This window comes from Corythoichthys intestinalis, chromosome 17, assembly GCF_030265065.1.
Source record: "Corythoichthys intestinalis isolate RoL2023-P3 chromosome 17, ASM3026506v1, whole genome shotgun sequence".
Classification (NCBI taxonomy): domain Eukaryota; kingdom Metazoa; phylum Chordata; class Actinopteri; order Syngnathiformes; family Syngnathidae; genus Corythoichthys; species Corythoichthys intestinalis.
In genome coordinates this window covers 38,475,945-38,500,657 of record NC_080411.1, presented here as the reverse complement: position 1 = coordinate 38,500,657, position 24,713 = coordinate 38,475,945, and the positions used below count along the sequence as shown (strand labels likewise).

The 24,713-nt window shown below is 38.8% G+C and overlaps 1 protein-coding gene across 2 annotated transcripts in view; it reads right to left on the bottom strand.

Moving 5' to 3' along the window:
• Positions 1-24,713, bottom strand: part of atp8b1 (ATPase phospholipid transporting 8B1) — a 53,077-nt gene that overhangs the window by 9,465 nt on the left and 18,899 nt on the right. For both annotated transcript variants that reach the window (XM_057818996.1, XM_057818995.1), the window contains 19 exons: positions 22,521-22,609; positions 19,393-19,583; positions 19,229-19,313; positions 18,923-19,046; positions 18,796-18,839; positions 18,493-18,649; positions 18,213-18,401; positions 18,002-18,114; positions 17,719-17,883; positions 16,448-16,559; positions 16,281-16,356; positions 15,961-16,093; positions 13,365-13,490; positions 13,129-13,285; positions 10,668-10,891; positions 10,512-10,595; positions 8,411-8,656; positions 4,995-5,133; positions 4,777-4,907 (listed from right to left, as the gene is read on the bottom strand). In XM_057818996.1, coding sequence (XP_057674979.1) covers positions 4,777-4,907; positions 4,995-5,133; positions 8,411-8,656; positions 10,512-10,595; positions 10,668-10,891; positions 13,129-13,285; positions 13,365-13,490; positions 15,961-16,093; positions 16,281-16,356; positions 16,448-16,559; positions 17,719-17,883; positions 18,002-18,114; positions 18,213-18,401; positions 18,493-18,649; positions 18,796-18,839; positions 18,923-19,046; positions 19,229-19,313; positions 19,393-19,583; positions 22,521-22,609 — 2,585 coding nt within the window. The remainder of the gene's footprint in view (positions 1-4,776; positions 4,908-4,994; positions 5,134-8,410; positions 8,657-10,511; positions 10,596-10,667; positions 10,892-13,128; positions 13,286-13,364; positions 13,491-15,960; positions 16,094-16,280; positions 16,357-16,447; positions 16,560-17,718; positions 17,884-18,001; positions 18,115-18,212; positions 18,402-18,492; positions 18,650-18,795; positions 18,840-18,922; positions 19,047-19,228; positions 19,314-19,392; positions 19,584-22,520; positions 22,610-24,713) is intronic.

Below are 24,713 nucleotides of genomic sequence, written 5' to 3'. Positions count from 1 at the left end.
AAGTTGGGCATTGATCTGCACAACTCACAGTAAACCTTGTTCTTTTATCTCATCGTAGCAGAGCCAATTCCAGCTGTCTTGCCACTCAGGCTGAAACTTTCTCCCAGTTTTCCTTTCATATTGGATTTCGCTTTACTTCAACTCCTCCGGTGACTTTCTCTTTCATGAGTGGTCTCTCCCCCATGGTGCTTGGCCGGGTGCTGGGGGTTTCGGTAACAGGTCTTGTAGTATAATGTTAGGTAAGTACTGAGATACTGACAATCAATCAGCAGCAGCAATCAGGTTGTGTGTGTTCACGCGGGAGTGAGCAAGCGAACAAGGTGTTTTTATGCCACAAGAAGAGCAATGGCTGGCTTCATAGACTGTAAGGTTGTGTTTGATCGGGATAGCTTAACGTTATCAAAGCACATTTTTACTGGCCCCACCGGGCCAGTGGTTGGAGCATTCTGGTGGCCCTGATGGTTTTAAAGCGCGTCCGGGCCAGCTGGCAATTTATATTGTCGATCCCTGTTATGTACAGTGTATCACAAAAGTGAGTACAGCCCTTGCATTTCTGCAGATATTTAAGCATATCTTTTCATGGGACAACACTGACAAAATGACACTTTGACATAATGAAAAGTAGTCTGTGTGCAGCTTACATAATACAGTTAATTTATTCCCCCCCCCAAAATAACTCAGAATATATCCATTAATAACTAAACCCCTGGCAACAAAAGTGAGTACACGCTAGGCCTGAATGATATTGGAAAAAACTATTGCTGCGATTTTTTGGGGGTTTGCGATATTATATTGCGATATTAAAAAAAAAAAAAACATATATATATATATATATATATATTTTTTTTTTTTTTAAAAGAAATTTTCACTAGATGGCTTGAATAGCTAGCTGTTTGGAAAGACTTTGGATGACTCACCAGTGTACAGTGATCCCTCGTTTTTCGCGGTTAATGGGGACCAGAACCCGCGCGATAAGTGAAAAACCGCGAAGTTTGGCCCCCCGCCCCCCCCCAATTTTTTTTTTTTTTGTGTGTGTGCTCAATGTATTTATTCAGATTTAGCATTGGGAAGAGATACATATAGGGCATGTTTTTTCCCCTCACTTTTTCCCCAAAGTATGATTAAAAAAAAAAAATATATATATATATATATATATATATATATATATATTTATATATACATATTATTAAATGGTTTTAAGCACTTCAAATGTAATAATTATGATCAGTTTTAAACATAACTGTCCAACCAAATCATTTTTGAACAAGAATAAAGTACTGTAGCAGAAAAATGCTTGGCTTTATTAAATACTTCTGTTTATCTACCTTAGCTGTGACTCTTGGTGGACATGTAGAAATTACAAACTCCTCATGATCACTTCTGGCATTTAATGTATATGTCTCAAACGTCTCCACACACACACACACACACACACACACACACACACACACACACACACACACACACACACACACACACACACACACACACACACACACACACACACACACACACAAACACACATTCATTCCAAAGCGGCTTCCTTGCAGAAACTGTTTAACAAGTTAAACGATGATTGACAGCTGCTGCGCTATGATGTCCGCTTCTTTGGCAAGATCAAAGATACCAGCATCGTTAACTTTAATAAGCAAGTGCTGCAGTGACTGAGGTTCAAAGAGCTGGGAGAGGAAGGGTGTGAGGGCCCAAGTACACCGCATGCGTGATCGTTGCGTTTCCAGTCCGACTCCGGTAAAAAATAGCGCCGGAGCCAATCCGTTCTCATTATATCCTATTGTTCAACGTATACCGGCCGCGTCAGTGCTCCGGCTTGACTGCGAACCACCTCCGGCGTGCCGCATGCCCGCCGGATGGTATAGGCTATTTTCTATTTTTGCCGGACACGCATCCGGCAAAATGGGCGGAGCTGGGCCTGACGTCAAAAGCCCAGGTGCCTAATCACGGTTTAAACACGAGCGAAAATGGATGATGAGCGCTTCATCATGGAGGTGGAAAGCCACAAAGTGATATACATGCAGCAGATATTACTATAAGGACACCATTAAAAGCGAAACTGCAAAGTGTCCTATTATGTGTGTTTTTCTGGCAATGATATCAAACACGACGTGCTAAGCAAAAAAAAAAAAAAAAAAAGACAGCGTATCTGGAAGTGGTTCCACTGCAGAAATTCTCGTGCCCCGCGTACAAACAATCTCGGTTTGTATACAGAGTCGAGGGGGGAAAGTACGAAAGAGAAAAAAGAGACGAAAGAGAAAAAAGAGACACCCACAAGTTTCGACCTGGTGGTCTATTCAAGACGTTTCTCTTTCTTTCCTACATTTCACTTGACTCTTCATAGAAAAAACAACAGTTTGCGCTGGCCACATGAATCTGCAGTGTTGAGACACCAATTCCAAGTACGCTGTTTTTTTAGTTCATGTCGAATATAATTCGCTATCCATTTTATAAATATGACAGATTATTTATCAGTTGTTTATAACAGCTCTATGAGATGTTATGTGCCATAAATTTTAAATGTGCACAAAGATATAAACGCACCGACACAACCAAGGGCATAATAGCCCCCCTTCCCTCCACACACGGAGCCCTGATCTCAACATGATGCAGTCAATCTGGAATTAAGAGACAGACACAAATAAAATATTGTAGTGTCGCCGGGGCTGTCATCGGTGGGTTAATTTATGCACCAACGCGGGGCTGTCATTGGTGTGCTGGTGCACCAGCGCGACGCTCCGATTGGTGGACTAGATAGCGTCAGTGTAAATACAGTGGGGAGAACAAGTATTTGATACACTGACAATGGGAAAACCCATTGGCAGTGTATCAAATACTTGTTCTCCCCACTGTAGTTGTTGTTTTTGCATTGGTGAGGTGGCGGGAAGTTAATAAAGAAAAAGAGGAAAAAGGCGTTGAAGCTCGTGTGTTGTTTTCGCGGCCAAACTTCCGCTTAGCAAACGTTACATTATCAATATGCAAGAAAAAAAATGTGCTCTCTCTCTGCTTCTCTGATGAGTACATACTACAGACTCTGTGTGTTTGTCGTTGATTTAAATGGCACATGATCGCGCGCGATCACGCGAGAGCTCACGAGGGGACGGAGTTGGCGGACCGCAGCCGTGCAGCAGCCGGTATGATTTGCCTGTTTTTGACGGACTGCGTGGCACGCAGGCAACACTGAACCGGACCGGAACCGCAACGATCACGCATGCAGTGTACTTGGGCCTTGAGGCTCTGTGCAGAGCAGAAAGCAGGGCGTATGTGGATTAAAAAAAATAAAAACTATCGCACGTCCTTGTGGTGGGACTATCGCGCACGCACACATCGTGATGGCGATGTTTAAACGATATATTGTTCAGGCTTAGTACACGCCTTAGAAACTACGTACATCCCTAAAGCCTCTTCTGAAGACGGTACACAAGAAAGCACGCCCATCTCATCAGACCATAGGGCATGGTTCCAGTAATCCATGTGCTTTGTTGACATGTCTCCGCAAACTGTTTGCGGGCTTTCTTGTGTACCGTCTTAAGAAGACGCGTCCTCCTGGGGTGACAGCCATCCACACCAATTTGATGTAGAGTGCGGCGTATGGTCTGAGCACTAACAGGCTGATCCCCCACCTCTTAAATCTCTGCAGTAATGCTGACAGCACTCCTGTAACGAGTCACATGACATTTTGGAGGGAAAATGACAAGCAGTACTCAATTTGGACATTTAGGGATGTATGTTGTTTTTAAGGAGTGTACTCACTTGTGTTGCCAGGGGTTTGGATATTAATGGCTATATTTTGAGTTATTTTGAGGGGAAAATAAATTAACTGTATTATATAAGCTGCACACAGACTACTTTTCATTGTGTCAAAGTGTCATTTTGTCAGTGTTGTCCCATGAAAAGATACAAATATTAGGGCTGTCAAACGATTAAAATTTTTAATCGAGTTAATTACAGCTTAAATGTTAATTAATCGTAATTAATCGCAATTCAAACCATCTATAAAATATGCCATATTTTCCTGTTAATTATTGTTGGAATGAAAAGATAAGACACAAGACTGATATATACATTCAACATACGGTACATAAGTACTGTATTTGTTTATTATAACAATAAATCAATAAGATGGCATTAACATTATTAACATTCTCTTAAAGCGATCCATGGATAGAAAAACTTGTAGTTCTTAAAAGATAAATGTTAGTACAAGTTATAGAAAATTTCTATCAAAATCCCTCTTAATGTTTTCGTTTTATTAAAATTTGTAAAATTTTCAATCAAAAAATAAACTAGCTCGCCCGCCATTGTTGATGTCAATAATTACACCATGCTCACTCCCCAAACCCATAAAATCATTTGGACCCAAGCACCAGCAGAGGGCGCCAAACAACAAAAAACAAGTAAGCGGACATTACACTGCTGTCATTTTAATCTGAGCGGGGCATGTGCGTTAATTGCATCAAATATTTTAACGTGATTAATTTAGAAAATTAATTACCGCCCGTTAACGCGATAAATTTGACAGCCCTAATAAATATCTGCAGAAATGTATTCTCTTTTGTGATACACTGTATGAAGTAAAGCATACCCTGCGCATGATTATAGGCTGAATCAATATATATATATATTTTTTTTTCTAAAGGTAAGAGTCAAAGGAAATAAGAAAATCATGTAGAGCAACACATCATATGGGTACCACATTCAGATTTTCAAGTTTTCAAATATATAGAGGCCTTTGATGGGTAGGGGTCACAGGTCTGATCTTACCTTATCACCCACAGAAGGCCAGATGATTTTATGGAGAAATTGGATACAAATGACCGGCAACAGGCTGATGCCTACTGTGAGGATTATGGTTAACCACAAATAAGGCTGACGGAGAGCATTGGATGCAGCACCTACAAGAAATGTGGCATTGATTACCAAGGTAAGTGCCAAGACAGCAGGGTTTAAGCTTCTTTGAAGTACAAAAATGACCCACTGACCAGTGAAGGTGAATTCTCGGGGGAAGAGGACGTGAATTCCCGCACTGTGCAAATCAAACATGATCCCAAAGTAGATGGCTATGCTTCCTAAAACGGCAAAACAGTTGACAAAGGTCCAGTAGGAGGTATCCAGGGATATCTAAAAGTGGCAAAAATGATAACATGTTATGCTGTTACACTCACTGACAAAATACTATGCTTCCTTCAAAACATAAATGATTCCACTATAACAGGGGTCCCAAAACTTTTTCCTGTGAGGGCCACATGACTTTTCCCTTCTCTGATGAGGGGCCCAGTCAGTTTGTAACAGAAAAAGTGTGACGATTGCAGCAGTGCCTAAATGTAAAAAATTATTGTTTTTCAGAAAGCCACAACTGAATAACCCTTTCTGGATTCTTCACGGCACAAAAGTAAATAAAATAAAAATAATAACAACATACAGTAATATAATATCATATAATAATAAATAATAATAACACTATTAATTAAATAGATAATAACCAAATAACCCTGTCTGGGTTCTTCACAGAAAAAAGCCAGGAAATAATTAACACTATTGGGGGAAAAAAAAAATTTGTTCAGTGGGCCGGACCAAATGTGGAGGCGGGCCGTTGTTTGGGGACCCCTGCAATATAGTAATTATTCTAGTAAAGAGCTTTTTCGGCTCTTGTCATCTCAGTGGGTAGTTCATAAAAGGGTTGCACCGTAATTTTCGGACTATAAGCCGCTACATTCCCCCCCCGCTTTGAACCCTGCGGATTATAGTCCAGTGCGTCCTATATATGGATTTTGCTGGCCGATAATGTGTACGTCGTTAGTATGGCTGTTAAAAGTTTGGATTGTATTGATACTAAAATGTTGTATCGGGATCCGATATTTGATTACTCAATTATCAGTTTTTGAGCTATCACGGGTCAAGAGAATTTTGTTGTCATGGGGAAAATTTGATTCTGCACGACTCTTGATAGTAATGGAGGATATTTTTGCGCTTCACGTCCAATCTAGCAACCCTACCACTTCAAATGGATTGGACATCTAGTAATCATAAACTCTTTTAAAGAGTTTTCATTTTTCATGAGCCACAAGACTGGACGGCTAACATCGTCCAATGGCACTAGATGAGTTCCTAAAAATACTATTTTTTTGAGTATAGATATCAAGTTGAAAATATCATAGTATTGCGAAAACAGTAGTCTTTAGGTGTGAATACCCCTGTGGCTTATACATGTGCGGCTTATACATGGACATAGTTTTCTTTTCAAATTTGGTAGGTGGAGTTTATAGTTCGGTGTGGCTTATCTTAGAAACAAATGCCGTTTTTGTGTCAAATTTGTGGGGTGCAGCTTATAGTCAGGTGCAGCTTATAATTTTTAATTTTTTAAAGTAATTTTTAAAATTTTTACTCAGTTGAAATTTCAACCAATCGTCAGGATCTATACAGTGGTACTTTTACGTATCGAATTTTCAGGTTAAGACACGCCTCAGTGGAAAAATATTGCCTCGTTACGAAAGGAATTTCAGGATACGAAAGGAAAAAATACAGTATGGGAGTTGCTAGTACAGGCCAGAGTTTACCGAACGTAACATAGTTATTATAGCTGCTCTGCCACTGACTATAGCCTAGCATTCTTGGCATCCAATTGACTAAGAGTGACCTCTACTGTATGTGTATCTCAGCTTCCTCTTCATTTGCCACTCATGTTCAGATAGCTTTACATGAGTGTATTGAATTTTATTCTTTACTCTAGTTTTGCTTTCATTTATTTTTTATTTTTTTACATTACGCACAACTCTGATTTCATATTTATTGTATAATAATCAGGGGTGCACATAAGTGGTCCGCATGCACGCATGCGTACTGGACGTAGACAAACGCGCTGGCCCTCAACGGCTTCCATACGCTTTTGCGTACCGATGGCTGACCACTGTATTTGCGGCGGACACGAGAAAATAACTTCTCAAAATGTCAAAGAGGCAGGCCACACTGAGTAATTACTTCCGTGTTCCCCCACCCCCGTCAAAAGACAGACAGACGACAGACGTCACCGGAGCTACCGAAAAAAAAGGACTTTTGCTGAAAAGTGGCTACAGGAGATACCATGGCTAGAAGCAAATGATGCTCGCACGGAAATGCGGTACAAAATGTGCCGTGAGAATCCCAATGTCGCCGATAAGAGCAGCGCATTTTATGTAGGGTCAAAGAATTTCAGCCATCCAAACTTTGAAAAGCACGAAAAAAACAGAGCACGTGGCAATTAAGCAAACTATCGATGTCAAACAGGACCCCACTCGCCCGATGGACAAGTGGCGGAATAGGGCGGAATAAAGGTAATGAACAGCGACATGCACTGACAAACGTGTTTTTGCTCGCATTTTACAAAGCTAAACATGCACGTTCATTGAGGTCTTATGAGGAGGACATCCCACTTTTAAAAAGGCTTGGAGTTAATGTGGGAGCCGCATAATGCCCTTTATTTTGAATTGGTGCTTTTTATTTCTTTACATTTCACTTCAAAGTAATGGCAATTTTGTTGTGCCAGTTGATGTTAATCAAGCATTAATTGTTAATATAATAAATCAAAGTTAATTGGCTCTAAGTAAAGCTTGTCATAAATTTATCGCATCAGGCGGGTCGGCTCTAAAGCTCAATGAGGACCAAGTCACATCTCCAGGTCCTCCTCTGAGAACCCCGGCAAAAAAATTATGTGCACCCCTGATAATAATCGAATTGTAACATGTATTTGTCAAATGTTTTGATGCATTTTTATGCATTGTATAAGATTTATGTCTGAATTTTTGGAAGTTTGGAACGGATTAGGGCATTTACATGGAAAACGCGTCTCTACTTGCTTTCCAAGTCACGAAACTACTTCCAGAACCAATTAATTTCGTAAGTAGAGGCACAACTGCATGTGTTTATTATATTTAAAATCAGTTCAGGGTGTACCCCAGCTTTGCCCATCGTCGGCTGGGTTATGCTTCGACACCACGGTGGCCCTCGTGAGGATGTGTTATGGTCCAGATGATGAATGAAATGCAATATAAATCTATACATTTTGCACAGTAAAAGTGCTGAGATTAATACATACACCCTTGGCTTTTATTAACAACAAAATATACAGTAATAAAATATCAACTCAAAAACTGCATCAGCATTTCTTGGTCAATTTACTTCATTCATGAATCAATAAAAGCATAGAGTAAGAGTAATATCTCTCCGAGTTTTGGCTTAAAGTGTTTAATAAAAATCTTAAGCTTTTTGCATAATGAGGATGGGAAGCATATATTTTTAAGGTAACCTATATACCGAATTTTCAGGTTACAAAACTACTTCATGAACCAATTAATTTAGTCATAGTCATCTTAACGTAAATTTTTCAGTCTTAAACAACACGACCATTTTTTAAATGACTAACCTGTAAATTGACAGTAAAAACCAGTGATGAGGCAGTGACAACAGCGAAAGACTGGTAATCTGAGGGGGCTTCTCCATCTTGCCCCATGGTTTGCAGGAATGCTCCGTAAGGAATGAAGAAGATGATGAGAGATGCGAAGATTCCATGGAACAAACTGATGAAGAACTTCTTGTAGTTGAACAACAAGCCCTTCTGGCCGGGCAGGTATAACTTGGGAAATTTGAGACTCAGTCTGTCATTGACGTCCTGCAGAAAATTACAATGACAGGTGATGGCTTTTAAAGATGGTATCACGCTTAAAGTTCTCTGTGAATATTAGTCAATAAACCTACTAAAGAAAAGGCATGTTTTATTATGTATGGTGAACAACTGATGACAACATATTGACGATTGATTTTAAGTAATCTGCTGTGTTCTGGAAATCAACTTTTAAATATCTTCCTCTTTGACTGGTCCTCTTTAAATTTAAATGGAATACCTCTGACCTCTAGGGCGTAGGTTTGGTCTCAACATTGGTAGGGGCGATATAACAGCATAACCTGCATTCACACTTTTTGCTGGGGACGTGACATTAATAAAACCAAACAGATTGGGTCAGGGCTACATTTCTCACGAATATGAACCTAGTTAATTGATAGGCTAAATGATCAATGCTTAATAAATTTTGTATTGACTTATACTAACTTTCATATGTATTGGTTTAGATTGGTTTGGTTAGATTCAAACCTTTGTTTTCAAAATCGACTAAAGAAACGTTTTGAAAACCTCCAGAATAAATGTCTGGAATCTATCAACAAATTTAAATTCCAATATTTAACATAACTTAAAAAAATTATATTAACACACACAATAAATACAACTTGATAAGAATCTCTTAGCCATCCAGGAGTGCTAAAAACAAACATTTGTCTTATGACCACTTGACATTATCTGTCTGAATAAAGAAAATTATTATAACAGAAAAAACTTCATAGGGAGGGAATAACAAATAAATAAATGGAGGTTTCCTTCAGGTAAAACATTACAGCTTTTGTTCACAAGACAGCCAAACTCAACAACAACAAAAAAAGAAAGCTCCTTTGGGCTGCTTTAAGACTACATAAATAAAATAAAAATGAATATTGTGGAGAAGGAGGTAAACCTCGGTTCACTACATTTCTCAGTTAATGTTAACAGTAGAAAAGACTTACAGGAGGACACTTCTCTCAAAGCAGCTTCCTTTTTTAGTTTTACAGGTTAGCAAATTTAATTTTATGCTAACTCTGATGCAGGTTGGACTTTCAGTAGCAAAATTAGTGGCGTGTACCCTACCTCCACAACACTGACATCTTTTTACATTACCTACAGTGGCTGCTGCTGGCAAACAAACAAAAAAAAAAACAACTAATATCCCTCCTCTTCGAAGAGGGCGGTGGAAGCGGCATGTTGTTTTTCTGTCGGGGCTGTGAGTGCGTGTGTGTCAATTCATCAGCCAATCAAACGTGCGTTTGAGGAAAAAAAATGGACTGGCACATTCAGCAAGTGAAAAGGGTACAATTAAGTCTAAACATCATGAAAATAATTCATTTAACAATGGTAGGGTCAATTCTATCCTTACAGTACATGGGAAGACAATCTAAATTACTGCACATATATAACTGAAGTCATTATATACTGCAAATAAGGTTGCTTAAAAGTTGGTGGGGACAATTTGAGCAAACTGAAAAATTGGTAGTGTTATGTCCCTACCGTCCCTATGCAAACCTACGCCCTTGTCTGACATAAAGGTTAGACACAGACAATGATTTACTGTTGTAGACCAAAGGTTTTTTTCTTCTTTTGTGCGTCAATAGGAATTGTGTGGAAAAAACAAATAGCACACCTTAAATCCATTGATGCGTTTCACTGAGTCATCTTATTGTGACATGGTACTCGTCACACCATTTACTTTGGTGACACACCCCAAATTGTAAATTAGTTTATTGTTCCAGAGTGTACTCTTGCACTTGGTGGTAGAACTAAGTAGAATTAAATAGCTGAACCTTCAGATCACTGTATCACTGTGCCGAGCTGACCTTGTGTATATTTATACCTAAAAGCAAAATAAAAAGGCTGTTTTCACCTGGTCGAGGAGTCCAACTAGAAGAACTGGTAAGCTGCTGTAGAAAAGATTGTAGAGCGTGATGAACCAGTCCTCATAGGCAACCTAAAAAAACAAAAATATTTCAGTGTGTATCAGAACATTAAAATTTTGACTTCAGGGAGACAAGCTGCTTACCTGTGACGAGTATCCGCTGAAGAAAGAGTACCAAAAATGAACCAACGTGAAGGCAAAGTTCTTGAAGAAGAAGAACCGAAGGAACTTGCACATTCTAATGTAGGACCAACGTCCATGCACTAGAAGAAGTCGTTGCAAGTAACGGAACTGAGCGAAAGAGAAGTCACTGGACATTACTGCCTGCATCCCCTCTTGACCACTGATGCCAACACCAATATCTGCGGCTGGAGGGTCAGCAAAAGGGGAAACGTGAGAAGATACAAGGGGAAACCGTATTATTAAATGTTTGTACAGTGGACCCCTTCAAATCTGCAATTCATCACTCCCCAGGTTTTGCCCTGAGGATGTTAAAGTCGAGCTAAAGGTACATTGTTGCCTTAAATAAAAGCTTGTATTGTGGAATATGTCTTGCCATAGACTTCATAATGTATTTGACAGGACACATTCTCCATTCACTGCGTCACGCCATCACGAAAGGGGCCGTCCCACACTCCACTTCCTTTATTAGCTGTCGGTCACGTGCAGCGATCTAACGCCGAATTTAGGTTGAAAAAGTATGAAAGCTGTACTGCATAAAAACAGGAAGGATTGTCTCAGGAGTGATTTGTTCGAGGATTCAAGGTAATTATTATATATTTTTGTACCATGTGTCCATTTTCAAACGAAAAAAAATCAATGGGAGAAATTAGTTACAGAATTGGCATTATACTTTGCAATATTTACGTAAAATAACTGCTAACTGCCCGGTTTCTTTGCTTTTAACCAAAAATCAACACTGTTTTACGTCCATATTTATAAAGAATTCAGGGATCTAAGCATTTGTTCACAAGAATTCAATGGAAAAGCTCTTTGTTTACAGATGGCGGCCACTAATTTGCATACAGACTAGCATTATAGTTCGCAATATTTACGTAAAATAAATGCTAACTGCACGTTTTTTTTTGCTTTTAGCCAAGAATCGAGACTGTTTTACATCAATATCCATAAAGGATTCAGGGACTTAAGCATTTATTCACAAGAATTTTCAATGGAAAAAGCTGTTTGTGATATGGCGGCCGCTAATTTGCTTACTGACTAGCATCATAGTTCGCAATATTTACATAAAATAAATGCTAACAATGTTTTTTTTTTTGGTGTGCTTTTAACCAAGAATTGAGACTGTTTTAAGTCCATATGTATAAAAAATTCATGGATTTAAGCATTTATTCACAAGAATTTTCAATGGAAAAAGCTCTTTGTGATATGGCGGCCGTTAGTTTGCCTACTGAATAGCATCATAGTTAGTAATATTTATGTAAAATAAATGCTAACTGCACGTTTTTTTTTTTTTTTTTTTGCTTTTAACCAAGAATCAAGACTGTTTTACGTCCATATCTATAAAGAATTCAGAGATCAAAGCTGACCGAGTGGAAACACAAAGAGCTTTTTCCGTTGAAAATTGTGAATAAATGCTTTAAAGGAGATAGGCCCCCTATGAATCGGCCCCACGCCAAGTGTCCCGTCAATACCGTACATTATGAAGTCTATGGTCTTGCCTTCTGTGTGAATACCTTTATACACAATTCAAAAGATTGCAAAAATTGCACTATATAAATATTATAGCAGGAAAAACAAGTACAAGTTGTTCTTGGTCCCACATCTCAAAAATGCAGCCAGACAAGATTTAAAGCCTTAAAGTAAAATGCTTATTGTTTTTATTTAAGTGTTAAATAGTTTTTGGACATTTGTACGCCTTTGAAATGTTATTGAAGTGCTTTTGGATAAGTCTTTATTGAATAGTTTTGGTTAAGACTAAAGGTAGTCCCCGGCTTACGAATGTGTTCAGTTCCTACGCTGGCGACATATCCCAAATATCCACGTAGGTTGGAATTAATCCTTTAAGTACCCATAAATACCACCTAAATCTCAAAATAATTATCCAATAACATGCATCATATATCCTTGTACTGTCCTCGCCAAGACATTGGAGCTAAGTCCTAGCTAGACAACCAGCTAAGCTGTAATCTTTCCCCTCTCCCTTGGCTGCGCGACTGCTTCGTGGGGAAAAAACGGACTCTTCCTCGTGCGTGGAAGTTCTACGCTTCCTCCGCCAAAATGCATCAGAAAACAAAAGTCAACATTATAATCAAATACATACTTCACCAAAGGGCAAAACAGTCATATTAATAGAGTAAAAAATGGGATACTGTAAGGTACAATTAGGTACTGTTTACGAGACTTAAAAAAAAAACAAAACAAAAAACTGGAGACAAAATGGCAGACGAGACTCCGGCGTTGTGAAGTTGAAATCGCGTAAGTGGGGTACGTCGTAAACCGGGGACTACCTGTATTTTTATTTAGTCAATTATAATCACTTAAGGAAGTGTCAATTACACGCACAAATTTGCTATGAGCAGTCATAGTCTGTTGCTACGAACCTTCAACAACAAGAGCCCACTGTAGTAGATATGAGCATACATACTCTTGATCATGTTTACATCATTGGCCCCGTCTCCAATGGACAATGTCACTGCCTTCTTATACTTCTTCACCAAAGTGACCACGTTAGCTTTCTGTTTTGGTGTGACACGACAGCAAATCACAGATTCACACTCGCAGGCCATGTTCACGAAATCAATCTGGAAACAGAGAAGTTTGTTATGCAATGCCATTCCTTCAAAACCTAACTGTCTGCTATTCTTTTTCTTTTTTTAAAACCTGTCTCATCTCCTTCTCCCACTCGTTCATTGGCTGTCCTTCCTGAGGGCTAGGAGGCGGTCGCTTTCCCAGACGACGAAGACGTAAACGGCGGCGTTTCTTCTTCTTCTCATACAAAATTTCATTCTGAGAAAAACAAAAAGTGATATGAAATACGTTTTTCAGCTAACATTTTCCGTACTTTCGTTGAGAACACTTTCTTCAGCCGTATTGTGATCAGGGTGTCTTACTACTCAATGTCCCTTCAGGTACAATTACAATACAGTGGGCCAAATAAGTATTTAGTCAGCCACTAATTGTGCAAATTCTCCCACTTGAAAATATTAGAGAAGCCTGTAATTGTCAACATGGGTAAACCTCAACCATGAGAGACAGAATGTGGAAAAAACCCAGAAAGTCACATTACATTGTTTGATTTTTTAAAGAATTTACTTGCAAATCATGGTGGAAAATAAGTATTTGGTCAGTACCAAAAGTTCATCTCAGTACTTTGTTATGTACCCTTTGTTGGCAATAACGTAGGCAAAACGTTTTCTGTACCTCTTCACAAGCTTTTCACCCACTGTTGCTGGTATTTTGGCCCATTCCTCCATGCAGATCTCCTCTAAAGCAGTGATGTTTTGGGGCTGTCGTTGGGCAACACGGACTTTCAACTCCCTCCACAGATTTTCAATGGGCTTGAGATCTGGAGACTGGCTAGGCCACTCCAGGACTTTGAAATGCTTCTTACGAAGCCACTCCTCCGTTGCCCTGGCTGTGTGTTTGGGATCAATGTCATGCTGAAAGACCCAGCCACGTCTCATCTTCAATGCCCTTGCTGATGGAAGGAGATTTTCACTCAAAATCTCTTGCTACATGGCCCCATTCATTCTTTCCTTTACACAGATCAGTCGTCTTGGTCCCTTTGCAGAAAAACAGCCCCAAAGCATGATGTTTCCACCCCCATGCTTCACAGTGGATATGGTGTTCTTCGGATGCAATTCAGTATTCTTTCTCCCCCAAACACGAGAACCTGTGTTTCTACCAAATAGTTCTATTTTGGTTTCATCTGACCTTAACACATTCTCCCAGTCCTCTTCTGGATCATCCAAATGCTATTTAGTGAACCGCAGACGGGCCTGGATGTGTACTGGCTTCAGCAGGGGGACACGTCTGGCAGTGCAGGATTTGAGTCCCTGGCGGCGCATTGTCTTACTGATAGTAGCCTTTGTTGCTGTGGTCGCAGCTCTCTGTAGGTCATTCACTAGGTGCCCCCGTGTGGTTCTGGGATTTTTGCTCACCGTTCTTGTTATCATTTTGACGCCATGGGGTGAGATCTTGCATGGAGCCCCAGATTTGCCAATAAATTCTTTAAAAATCAAACAATTTGATTTTCTTTTTTTTTCCCCCATATTCTGTCTCTTATGGTTGAGGTTTATCCATGTTGACAATTACAGGCCTCTCTAATCTTTTCAAGTAGGAGAACTTGCACAATTGGTGGTTGACTAAATACTTATTTGCCCAACTGTATATAAAAATAATAATTCAGCTAATTTACAAAAAGATAATCCTCTGTATATCTTTAGTTTCTTGAACACTTCCCATGGCCTTACTGTAAACAAGTGTTGTTTTCGTCAACGATGATTAACGAAAATATTTCGTCAACGAACAATTTTTTTTTCATGACGACGAGCTAAAAACGTGTCTTGGTAGACTAAAGCATAATGAAATAGATGCCAGTTTTCGTCTGACGAGAACGAGATAAAAATTGGCCAAAGTTTCTGTCATAAGTTGACATAAGTTCAAATTTCTTATCGTATGTGTAGTTAGCACGCAGTGTTTGGTCGTGTCACTAATGTGACTTGCTGCGCCACCCCACACACAGCTTACTAACCAGCTGGTGAATAAGCGTAAGTCCTCTCCAGGCTCCAGATTTTTGTGAACCACATGTCAGGTGTTGCTTGGTAAGTTTTGTTTTATTATCTTGGCTAGATATGCCATGTTGTTTTAGCTTTTAAAAATCTGCTGCGTGATCATCACACACTAAAAGTAACTTGTAGCGTTAGCATAGCATTTGCGTTAGCATTTAGCGTGGTGATAGTTGTCTTAAACTCTTGGGAAAACTTTTTACATTCAGTTCGTGGCGTCCAGGCGAGTTTAATTAACTGAAAATAATGTACCGTTTTCCTGCTGAGTGTGTATTATCATCACAAAGATGGTGGTGTCCTTGTACACTCTACAATTATGTGCTCGTCTGCCAATGCTCATTCGAAATTGTTGTAAATCTTTTATTTATTCATGGACTAAAACTTTTGAAGTTAATAAACAAACATTTTGAGAAATTGTTGACTAAAATGAGAAAGTTTTTTTTGTTGACTAAAACTAGACGAACACAAACACATTTTCAAATGACTAAAATGACTAAGACTAATAAGTATTTTTGTCACAAGTCTAAGACGAAAATGATTAGGGCTGCCAAAAACAACACTGCTGCAAATTAACCCAACCTCTAAACCCTCAGGAGAGGGGGAAAAACTGTCAGGAATATTTACATTCACAAAGAACAGACAATGTATAAAAACCAAATTAACACAATAGTAATATAACAAATAATCACCAGCCATCCACCAGTGATAATGAGTGCATTTTTGCCCGGTTCAGGGAAAAATGGCTCTGAAGGTTTCTTTCTTCCGCGACTGTCAGTAATAGGCTCATGTCTCCTCTTAGCTTGACGGAGGCTCAGCTTCTCACTGAAGATTAAAATAAAAAAAATCCAGAACAGTGATTAGTCTGAGATGCTGTCTTGACATCATTGATACGTTGGTATACAAATTATGTATTTACACACTATATTAATTCATACCATTTCCAAATTTTGTATTTAACAGGCAAAGCTTGAGAAATGCATCTAGATGATTTCATTTATAGTCAACTCACTTAACATCTTCTCCATAGTGAATTTGCATGTCTTCTGTCAAAAGAGAGCATGAAAATCCGATGTTCTCTGCCGTTTCTATACAGAAAAAAATAAAATAAATAAATATATGAAAAACACATTTGAAAGTCTAATCAGTGTATTAGTTTTCATTGCAGGGGAGGCAAACCTTTCTTATCTCCAGTCAAGACCCATATCTTGATTTCAGCTTTGGCTAGTTGGGCGATTGTTTCTGGTACTCCATCCTGTAGTTTGTCTTCAATGGCTGTCGCTCCAATTAGCTGGACAGGAAGATAGTCATTGATTTTTTTTTTTTTTTTTTTTTTTTTTTAGTTCACTACATACTGTAGTAGATAAAAGGATGCCTGATATGTCGGCCAGCCGATATATAGACTTTTTCCAACATCGGACATCAGCCGATTAATAAAAAATATCCTTTGATTAGCACACAAAATATTAACCCAATATAAAAAGGATTTTGATCAGGCATCTGTGTAGGCAACTGTGGCTTGAAGGCAGGCTGCTACAGGAAGCTTCAGGTTTGCCTGTTTTATAAATATTGTAAGATATTTTTTTATCTTGCATGAGAGAATATGCAATGTTGAATTAGCTTTTTAAGGTGTTTATTAAATTATCCATTTACTCTAAATGTAACTTATAGCGTTAGCATGGCGCGCATCCTCTTAAACTCTCACTTGTTTACATTTCGTCGTGACGTCCTAATGGGTTTAATTATTTTTTTAAAAAATGTACTGTTCTTGCCGAGTGTGTATAATCATAAAAATGCTACATTTGTTGGTTTAGAAGTACTAGACCGAAAAAATCTTAGGGTCGGAAGTCTTAGGTCATCATTTTAAATTTGAATCTGTTGAAGCAATTTTTTAAAAATTGCCTTTATAATCTACGTGCTTTAAAAAAAAAAAAGTATAATCTGTTGAAGCAATTTTTTAAAAATTGCCTTTATAATCTACGTGCTTTAAAAAAAAAAAAGTATATCGGCCACAAATATCAGCTTAGGATATCACCAATCGGCTGCATAGTATTTTTTAGATATCTGTATCAACATCATTTAAAATCCCTTATCGGTCGTAAATTGCCAGCTCTGAACTACTGTATGTAGGAAATAAAATTAGTTTTGACTTTTATGACACCATTTCCTTAAATGAATCTCCAATGCTGATGATAGAATTGTAGCTCTACTGATAAATAGCCAATGAATCCATTTTAGACCAGGGGTGCTCATACTTTTTTGCTCCAAGAGCTACTTTTTAAGGCGACAACCTCCCGCAATCAATTTCTTTTTTTTTTTTTTTTTTTTTTTTTAAATGTACATAGTTTAGGTTATGTTACCCACACTCACGTTGCGATCAACGTAATGAACACCCCTGATTTAGACAATGGATTCACTTAAAAAAAAAAAAAAAAGCATTTTCCACTCACCATAAGGTTTTTCTCAATCTGCTCATAAACTTGATCGAGGGCGGCGTCTCTGTTGACCATTGTCACCTGGGCCTCCATGTGTTTCCTGGACCAGGCTTCATACTCACTACTAGTGATGTCTTTGTAGCATAAGCACAGTGTTCGCAGGGTCTCCCTGGCAAATTTCTGCAGGAGAAATATCATAATAGTAAAAAACAAAACAAAAAAACTTCCATGCGTTTCAATGTCATTACAGAAGACACATTGCACTAATCGAATTGACAGTTACGCAAAATGAGCTTACATCTAGCGCTGTCTGAGTGGACTCCTTGTGTTTGGAATTGGGTGAAAGTCGTTGGTAAATGACTGTATCAGCTCCTTTGCAGTAAAGACGAATACGACCATCTGGAAACTTCACTGAAAGGGTCAGATATGAACCAATTAAATCATCTTGCTCGGCAGTGTGCAAACAAAAATATTAGTAACCAGAATGACGTGTGCATTAGTACACATACAAATGATTGACATGCGTTTGCGGTCAGAGTTGAAGTCAAGCAACGCCAACATCTCATAGGTTTTCTCTTGTTCCATCTCACGGATGGTGATGGTATCCTGAGTTCGGGAAACAAACACAAAGCCAAAGTTCCGAGCTGCTGTAACAAGTGCCCCCTCATCTGGAGATGCTGCTTGGTACACCAATTCCCCTGAATATGGAACAATATATTTTAATAAGAAACATAATGGCTCCAGTGTTTTGCCTGAAATTAAAAGTCATCAATAATAAGTATTATTTACCATCCTTGTTCTCCACCATGACAGTGTGACAAAGGGAGAGGAGTCTGAAGAAGTCCATTGCATCTTTGTCTTTCTTGGATCGCAAACAGGCAACCAGTGAATTGTCCATGAACTGAAACTTTTTATCAGCATCTGAATTCCAGCTCCAGTCCACTGGCTTTGAGGAAAGAAGGGATTTAAAACCTTTGTTTATTCCTCAATTATTATTATTATTATTATTGCTGGATATTTGTGTCTAATAAATGAAACCAGCAAAAAATTATAAATTGTTTTTAATATTATGCAGTCTATGTATTATGTTACCTTTCCGCGATCCAAAGTCACTCCCTCAGCAGTGGTTGGTTCACCTGTTGGGATTAAGGCAATTTCTCAATCTAATGTCATTTTTATGACCAAATTATTTGGAATATATATGAATTTTTATAGTTACCATAGCTGTGTCCTGCAATGGTGCACTTTTTGAACTGCATGATGTTTTGTGTCAGTGTTCCTGTCTTATCTGAGAAGATGTATTCAATCTGGCCAAGCTGCTCATTCAGGGTGGTGGTTCGAGCCTTTCGAAAAATAAGAGTAGACGGGGGGATTGTAACTAATGAAGCCCAGGAGGGGAAATAACCAACACCTTTGACAAATATGCATAATTTGAGTCCTAACCTAATATTTCAGGCTACCGGTACAGTAAGAAAACAGTCTCTTGATAAGTTAATTTAAATGGCTAATACAGCATTACGCGTACCTTTGCTGGTGCATCTTTTTCTGGATAGTACATCTGCAGGTCCCAGTTGATGAAATTACTCTGGCCGAGACGAATCACCTCCACACTAAAAAACAAACAAAAACAAAACGTGGTTTTACATTTTGTGTTAAGCTTATATTATTTCAGCATTTCTTTTTACTAACCTGACATAGAGGGAAATGGGCACCATGGTGTTCAGAACAATGAGGTAACCCCAGAATGCAAGGAATCCTCTGTAGGACCTACTATCATTTCTACCATCGTCAAGGTACCAGGCGTTGGACCCGATTTCGTCATACCAAAAGCTGTGACCAATGGCAAGTCCTGATGCTGCCAGGACCAGGAGGGCAAAGATCTACAGAGTTGTCAGGAAGAGGGGGAAAAAAAGCATCACATATTTAACTTCCACTCTAAATAAAGATCGATTGATGATGAAGCGTGATATCCCTTTTTATTCAGGGAAACCTTCAAAAACTGAATGTATGCTTAGATGTCACTGAGTTTGAATAGTTCCCCATTCAGTGATAGACATGTGCCGATTACCAGTCTCAAGGTATACCATGGTGTCAAAACGTCAAGGTTTCAAAACCGCAAATATTTTCTATCACACTGTCCCTAAGGTATAAGCTAATTTTATGTCCCAAAAATGCATGGAGAAATCCCTCCTCCACCAGATGTTGCTCAGTGTCAGTGCTGTGCTACACGATGGCTGGAGGAGGTGAAACTCCTGAACTTTTTCCCCCCCAGCGAATAAAACGAAATCACTGTTATGGGAATACTTCGCTTACAAAAGTTACAGACGGCCACAGCTTAGAGGATTACGGCAAACTGACCTGTAAAACATGTTTGCGGAGGGTGGCTGCCGAGCACGCAATACCGCCAATATGATTTCGCATCTATACAAAATTAAAGGTTAGTTAACACTGTCATGAGTGTTTCCCAACAGCTACGAGAGTTAAGTCTAGCGTGTTTAGTGTGTCTAATGGTGGTAAAAAGGTGTGGGTTTTTTCTCTCTGGCAACTATGTTGAGAAAGAGTGTGTGTGTATAATGTAAACATGATTCAAATCATACACAGATGCTTTTTATGGAAAATATTTCAAATCTTTTTGTTCTGATGTAATAATGTTGAGCTGTATTGTGGGTTTAGGCTCCGCTAAAGGACTGCATCTATTAATTTATTAATTTTATTTAGAATATAATTTTTATTTTAAATTAACATGATACTTATGTTCCATTTGCTAATATGTTTTAAAAAATAAAAATCCTATGGAATTGAGAAAAACAATTTAAACCCAGATATCTCAAAGTGACACTTTTTAGAGATGCAATTGCAATACCGTGAAACCCTGATATTTTGGCTTACCGTGAGAATGTCATACCTGCACATGCTTATTCTGTGATAGTGTGAATTTGAGCCTGAATGGTTGTCGATCTCCATACAGTGTCTACCATGCCACTCAATTGTGACCATTAGCCTGTACCACTCAACAGGGAACAATTTTTGGCTTCGGGACAACACTTTAAGGCTACGTCTACACTAGGACAGATAATGGCCTTAAACATGTAATTAGTGGGACTAAACGGCATGTCGGCTACACTAGTATGCCAATTATCCGGATTAGTTGGTAGACGGATAAAGTAGGCGGGTAATGATACCCGCAGCCTATGCGCCGCCTAATATGGACTGCTGTCGGGACGTCATGCCGTCACTGTTTTTAGTGCGGCATGACAGCATCGTAAACAATGTAGGTGGCCGATCACGATGTGGCATTCCTGCTCTTTTCTTTTCCACACATTTTTCTTGAACCTGCAAACTATGTCTCAATAATATGCTTAAATTCAGTGCCCATTTGTGGTCCTCCCATCGCGGATGAGGTGGAGATTAGCGTTTTTTACAGAGCTCGTCTCCCGAGTAGTCTCCGATCAGCCAGCTGCTGAGCTGGCCTCTCCCAACTCAATGCCGACCGAACATGAGCACTGTATATAAAAATGTGAGGAGGAAAATTAAACCCCGAAAAGTGACCTGCGTGGTACCCCCAGTCAAAGAGGTGCGCGATCAGTTTTTTTCCATGACATTTCTGCCTGTCCAAACTATTACCACTTCCAGGATCGCCACTTTTATGCACAAGCAGTCCTGGTTGCTGCTTCCAGGAAATATACTCAGCGCCACACCATATGCTTCTATTTGTTATTTTCCAAGTGGTGAGAGTGAAACTGAGCATCAATTGTAACTTCCCAAGTAATGACGTCAGGCTTCCGTTATCTTATAAAGATTTATTTGAGTCACAATATGGCGCCTGCTTGTGAAAGCAGAGCGTGCTCTCCCTTCCACTCTCGCTCCTGTGTAATGCGTTTAATTGCGATCACAAAAAAAAGTGATCACAAAATAATGACAGTCTAGAAGGTGTAGTATAGTGCTGCAATGATTAATCGATTAACTTGAGTATTCGATTAGAAAAAAATATTCGAATTAAATTTTGTTGCTTCAAGTATTCGTTTAATTAAAATTGACGTTCTAATGGTTTATTTTGAAAGTGTTTGCATTTCGTTTTATTGATTAGGGTGGATACACTACCCTCTGGTCTGCCTCATTTCACATGGCTGAATCCAACTGCTCCCCATTCAGACCAACGTAAGCTAAGTTTTTGTTTGAGCTCATGTTTTTTAATGCATTCGTAATTTAGTTTATAGGTATATTTAGCCATTTTTTGTGGGAATATGTGTCTGAACCATTTGTTAGGAGCATTGAAAAAAAAAAAAACGTTAGCGTTTTATAGCATTTAAGCTAGCTGACTTTTGCTCTGTAAGTTAGCCATTTGTTCTTTGTTGTACATAGATCCTTATTTTATTTATTTATTTTTTAAATTGTTTTATACCATTTGTGGCTCAGCTCAGGTATTTTAATTTTTCATGTTTCTTATCTGATTACTCGATTATTCGAATTAACGAGTTCATCGATTAATCGACTACCAAAATAATCGATAGCTGCAGCCCTAGTGTAGTAATTTCGAAATTTGCCGCTGTCTAGGAATGAGTTTCCGTTTCAGGGGTAATCCGCGCGGGCGATGACGTAACACATGACGCTTCTCCTTTTTACGCATGCGTAGTTTGCGCAAATGCAGGCATACCTTGCAGAAGCGGGGAGACCCTTAAACGCACCTTAAACGAAGTGTGGACAGGTATAAAAATAGTCGGCAAAATACTCTAGAGAAAATTATGTGTCCTAGTGTAGACGTAGCCTAAGTGACAGCGTATCAATCATTCAAATAGTAATGATTATATCAAACTCACAGTGTAGACCATATAGTTCATCAGTTCGTCAATCTTTGTCCTCTTGAACCTTGTCTTCCCACCATTTCTCATGATTTTTGTGTCAGCACCTTCAGGAAGAGGTAATAAAAATGTTTACTTTTCAGCAGAACCTGAATTTGAAGCTGTGTGTACTGCACAGCATTGTTGTTTTCGTCAACAATGACGATAACAAAAATATTTCATCAACAAACAATTTTTTCATGATGATGAGCAAAAAAAATGTGCCTTGGCAGCCTGGAACATAACGAGACGAACGTCACTTTTCGTCAGACGAGATGACATGACGAAAATGCGACAGTTTCTCTCATATGTTCACAATGCATGACATTTTCACGTTGTACGTGGAGTACATCAGCTTGCATCTAGGCAGTGTTTGGGTCGTGTCACTCATTTGAGATGTACTGCGCCTCTCCCTCGCTCTCCTCACCAGAGTTTGGATTGTGCCTAGAGCTAGGCTTCGCTCCCTCTTGCTTGTTTGGAAACATGGTAAGATTTGTTTTCTTGGCAAGAGAGAATATGTAATGCTGTTTTTAGCCTCTAAACTTCTGTGCTGCATCATAGACTTCATAATGATATTGACGGGACACATTCCCCAGACACTGCGCCATGCCTTCAAGTAGGGGGCTGTCCCAGACTACGCTTCAGTCAGTCGAAGTCGGTCGCAGTTATTCTCAAACACATGCAGAGATGCAATGCCAAATTTAGGTTGAAAAAGTACGAAAGCTGTACCGCATACAAACAGGAAGGATTGTCTCAGGAGTGATTTGTTCATGGATTCAAGGTACAGTAATTATTATATTTTTTATACCATGCATGCATTTTGAAACGTTGTGAAAAAAGAAAATCAATGGGAAAATTAACCGCTATGGCATTGGCATCATAATTCGCCATATTTACGTAAAATAAATGCTAACTACCATTTTTTTTGCTTTTAACCAAGAATCGAGATTGTTTTTCGTACATATCTATAAACAATTCAGGAATGTAAGCATTTATTCACACCAATTTTCAATGGAAATAGCTGTTTGTGGTGATAAGGCGGCGCCACAGTGGATTAAAGACTAGCGGCGTAGTCGACATATTTACCTAATGCTAATTGCCCGTTTTTTTTTGGTTTTTTTTGCCTTTAACCAAGTTTCGAGACTGTTTTACGTCCATATCTGTAAAGAATTTGGGAATGTAAGCATTTATTCACATGAATTTTCAACGTAAAAAGCTCTTTGTGGTGATAAGGCTGCGCCACAGTGGATTAAAGATTAGCACCACATTAGACATATTTACGTAAAATAAATGCTAATCGCCCGTTTTTTTTGCTTTTAACCAAGAATCGAGACTGTTTTACGTTCATATCTATAAAGAATTCAGGGATTTAAGCATTTATTCATAAACATTTTCAACGTAAAAAGCTCTGTTTCCACTCGGTCAGCTTTGACGTAGATGGGCCCCCTATGAATAGGCCCTGCGTCCCGAGTCCAGTCAATATATTAGAGTGATCATCAGATGCTCAAATGTAACTCCTAGTGTTAGCGTAGCATTTCTGTTAGCATTAGCTTCAAAATGGCAAGCGTCCTCTTAAAACACTGGCCAGTCTAAAGCAGAAACACTTGGCTTTTCTGGTCAGTAAGTCTAGAGAAAAGCCACTTGGTGAAATGGCATTTAGCTAGTAGCCCACTTCAACTGTTTTGGTTGGTAAATGAGCAATTACTGGGAAATACTGATTGCTTGCGACTTCTGGCTAGACTAAGAATTACAAAAGAAATACCAGACTTCCCAGTGTTAAACACTCAGTTCGTAGCTTCCAGGTGGGTTTAACTGAAAATGACGTACTGCTTTTCGTGCTGAGTGTGTACTGTATTACCATCACTGTTGGTATTGTCTCTGTAAATGGTGTCTTGCAGACGCTGCAATATATGCTCGTTAGTCTATGTTCATTCAAAATTGTTGGACACCTTGATTTATTTTTGGACAAAAACCTTTGAATTTTATAGATGAAAACATTATGAGTAACTGTCGACTAAAACTAGTCGAAATTTGTATGAGATTTCGTCGACTAAAACTATACAAAGACAAACATTTTAAAAAGAAAAGTACGCAACGACTAATGAGTATTTTTGTTCAAAAGATTAAGACAAAAATAAAAGGGGCTGCCAAAAACAACACTGCTGTACAGGA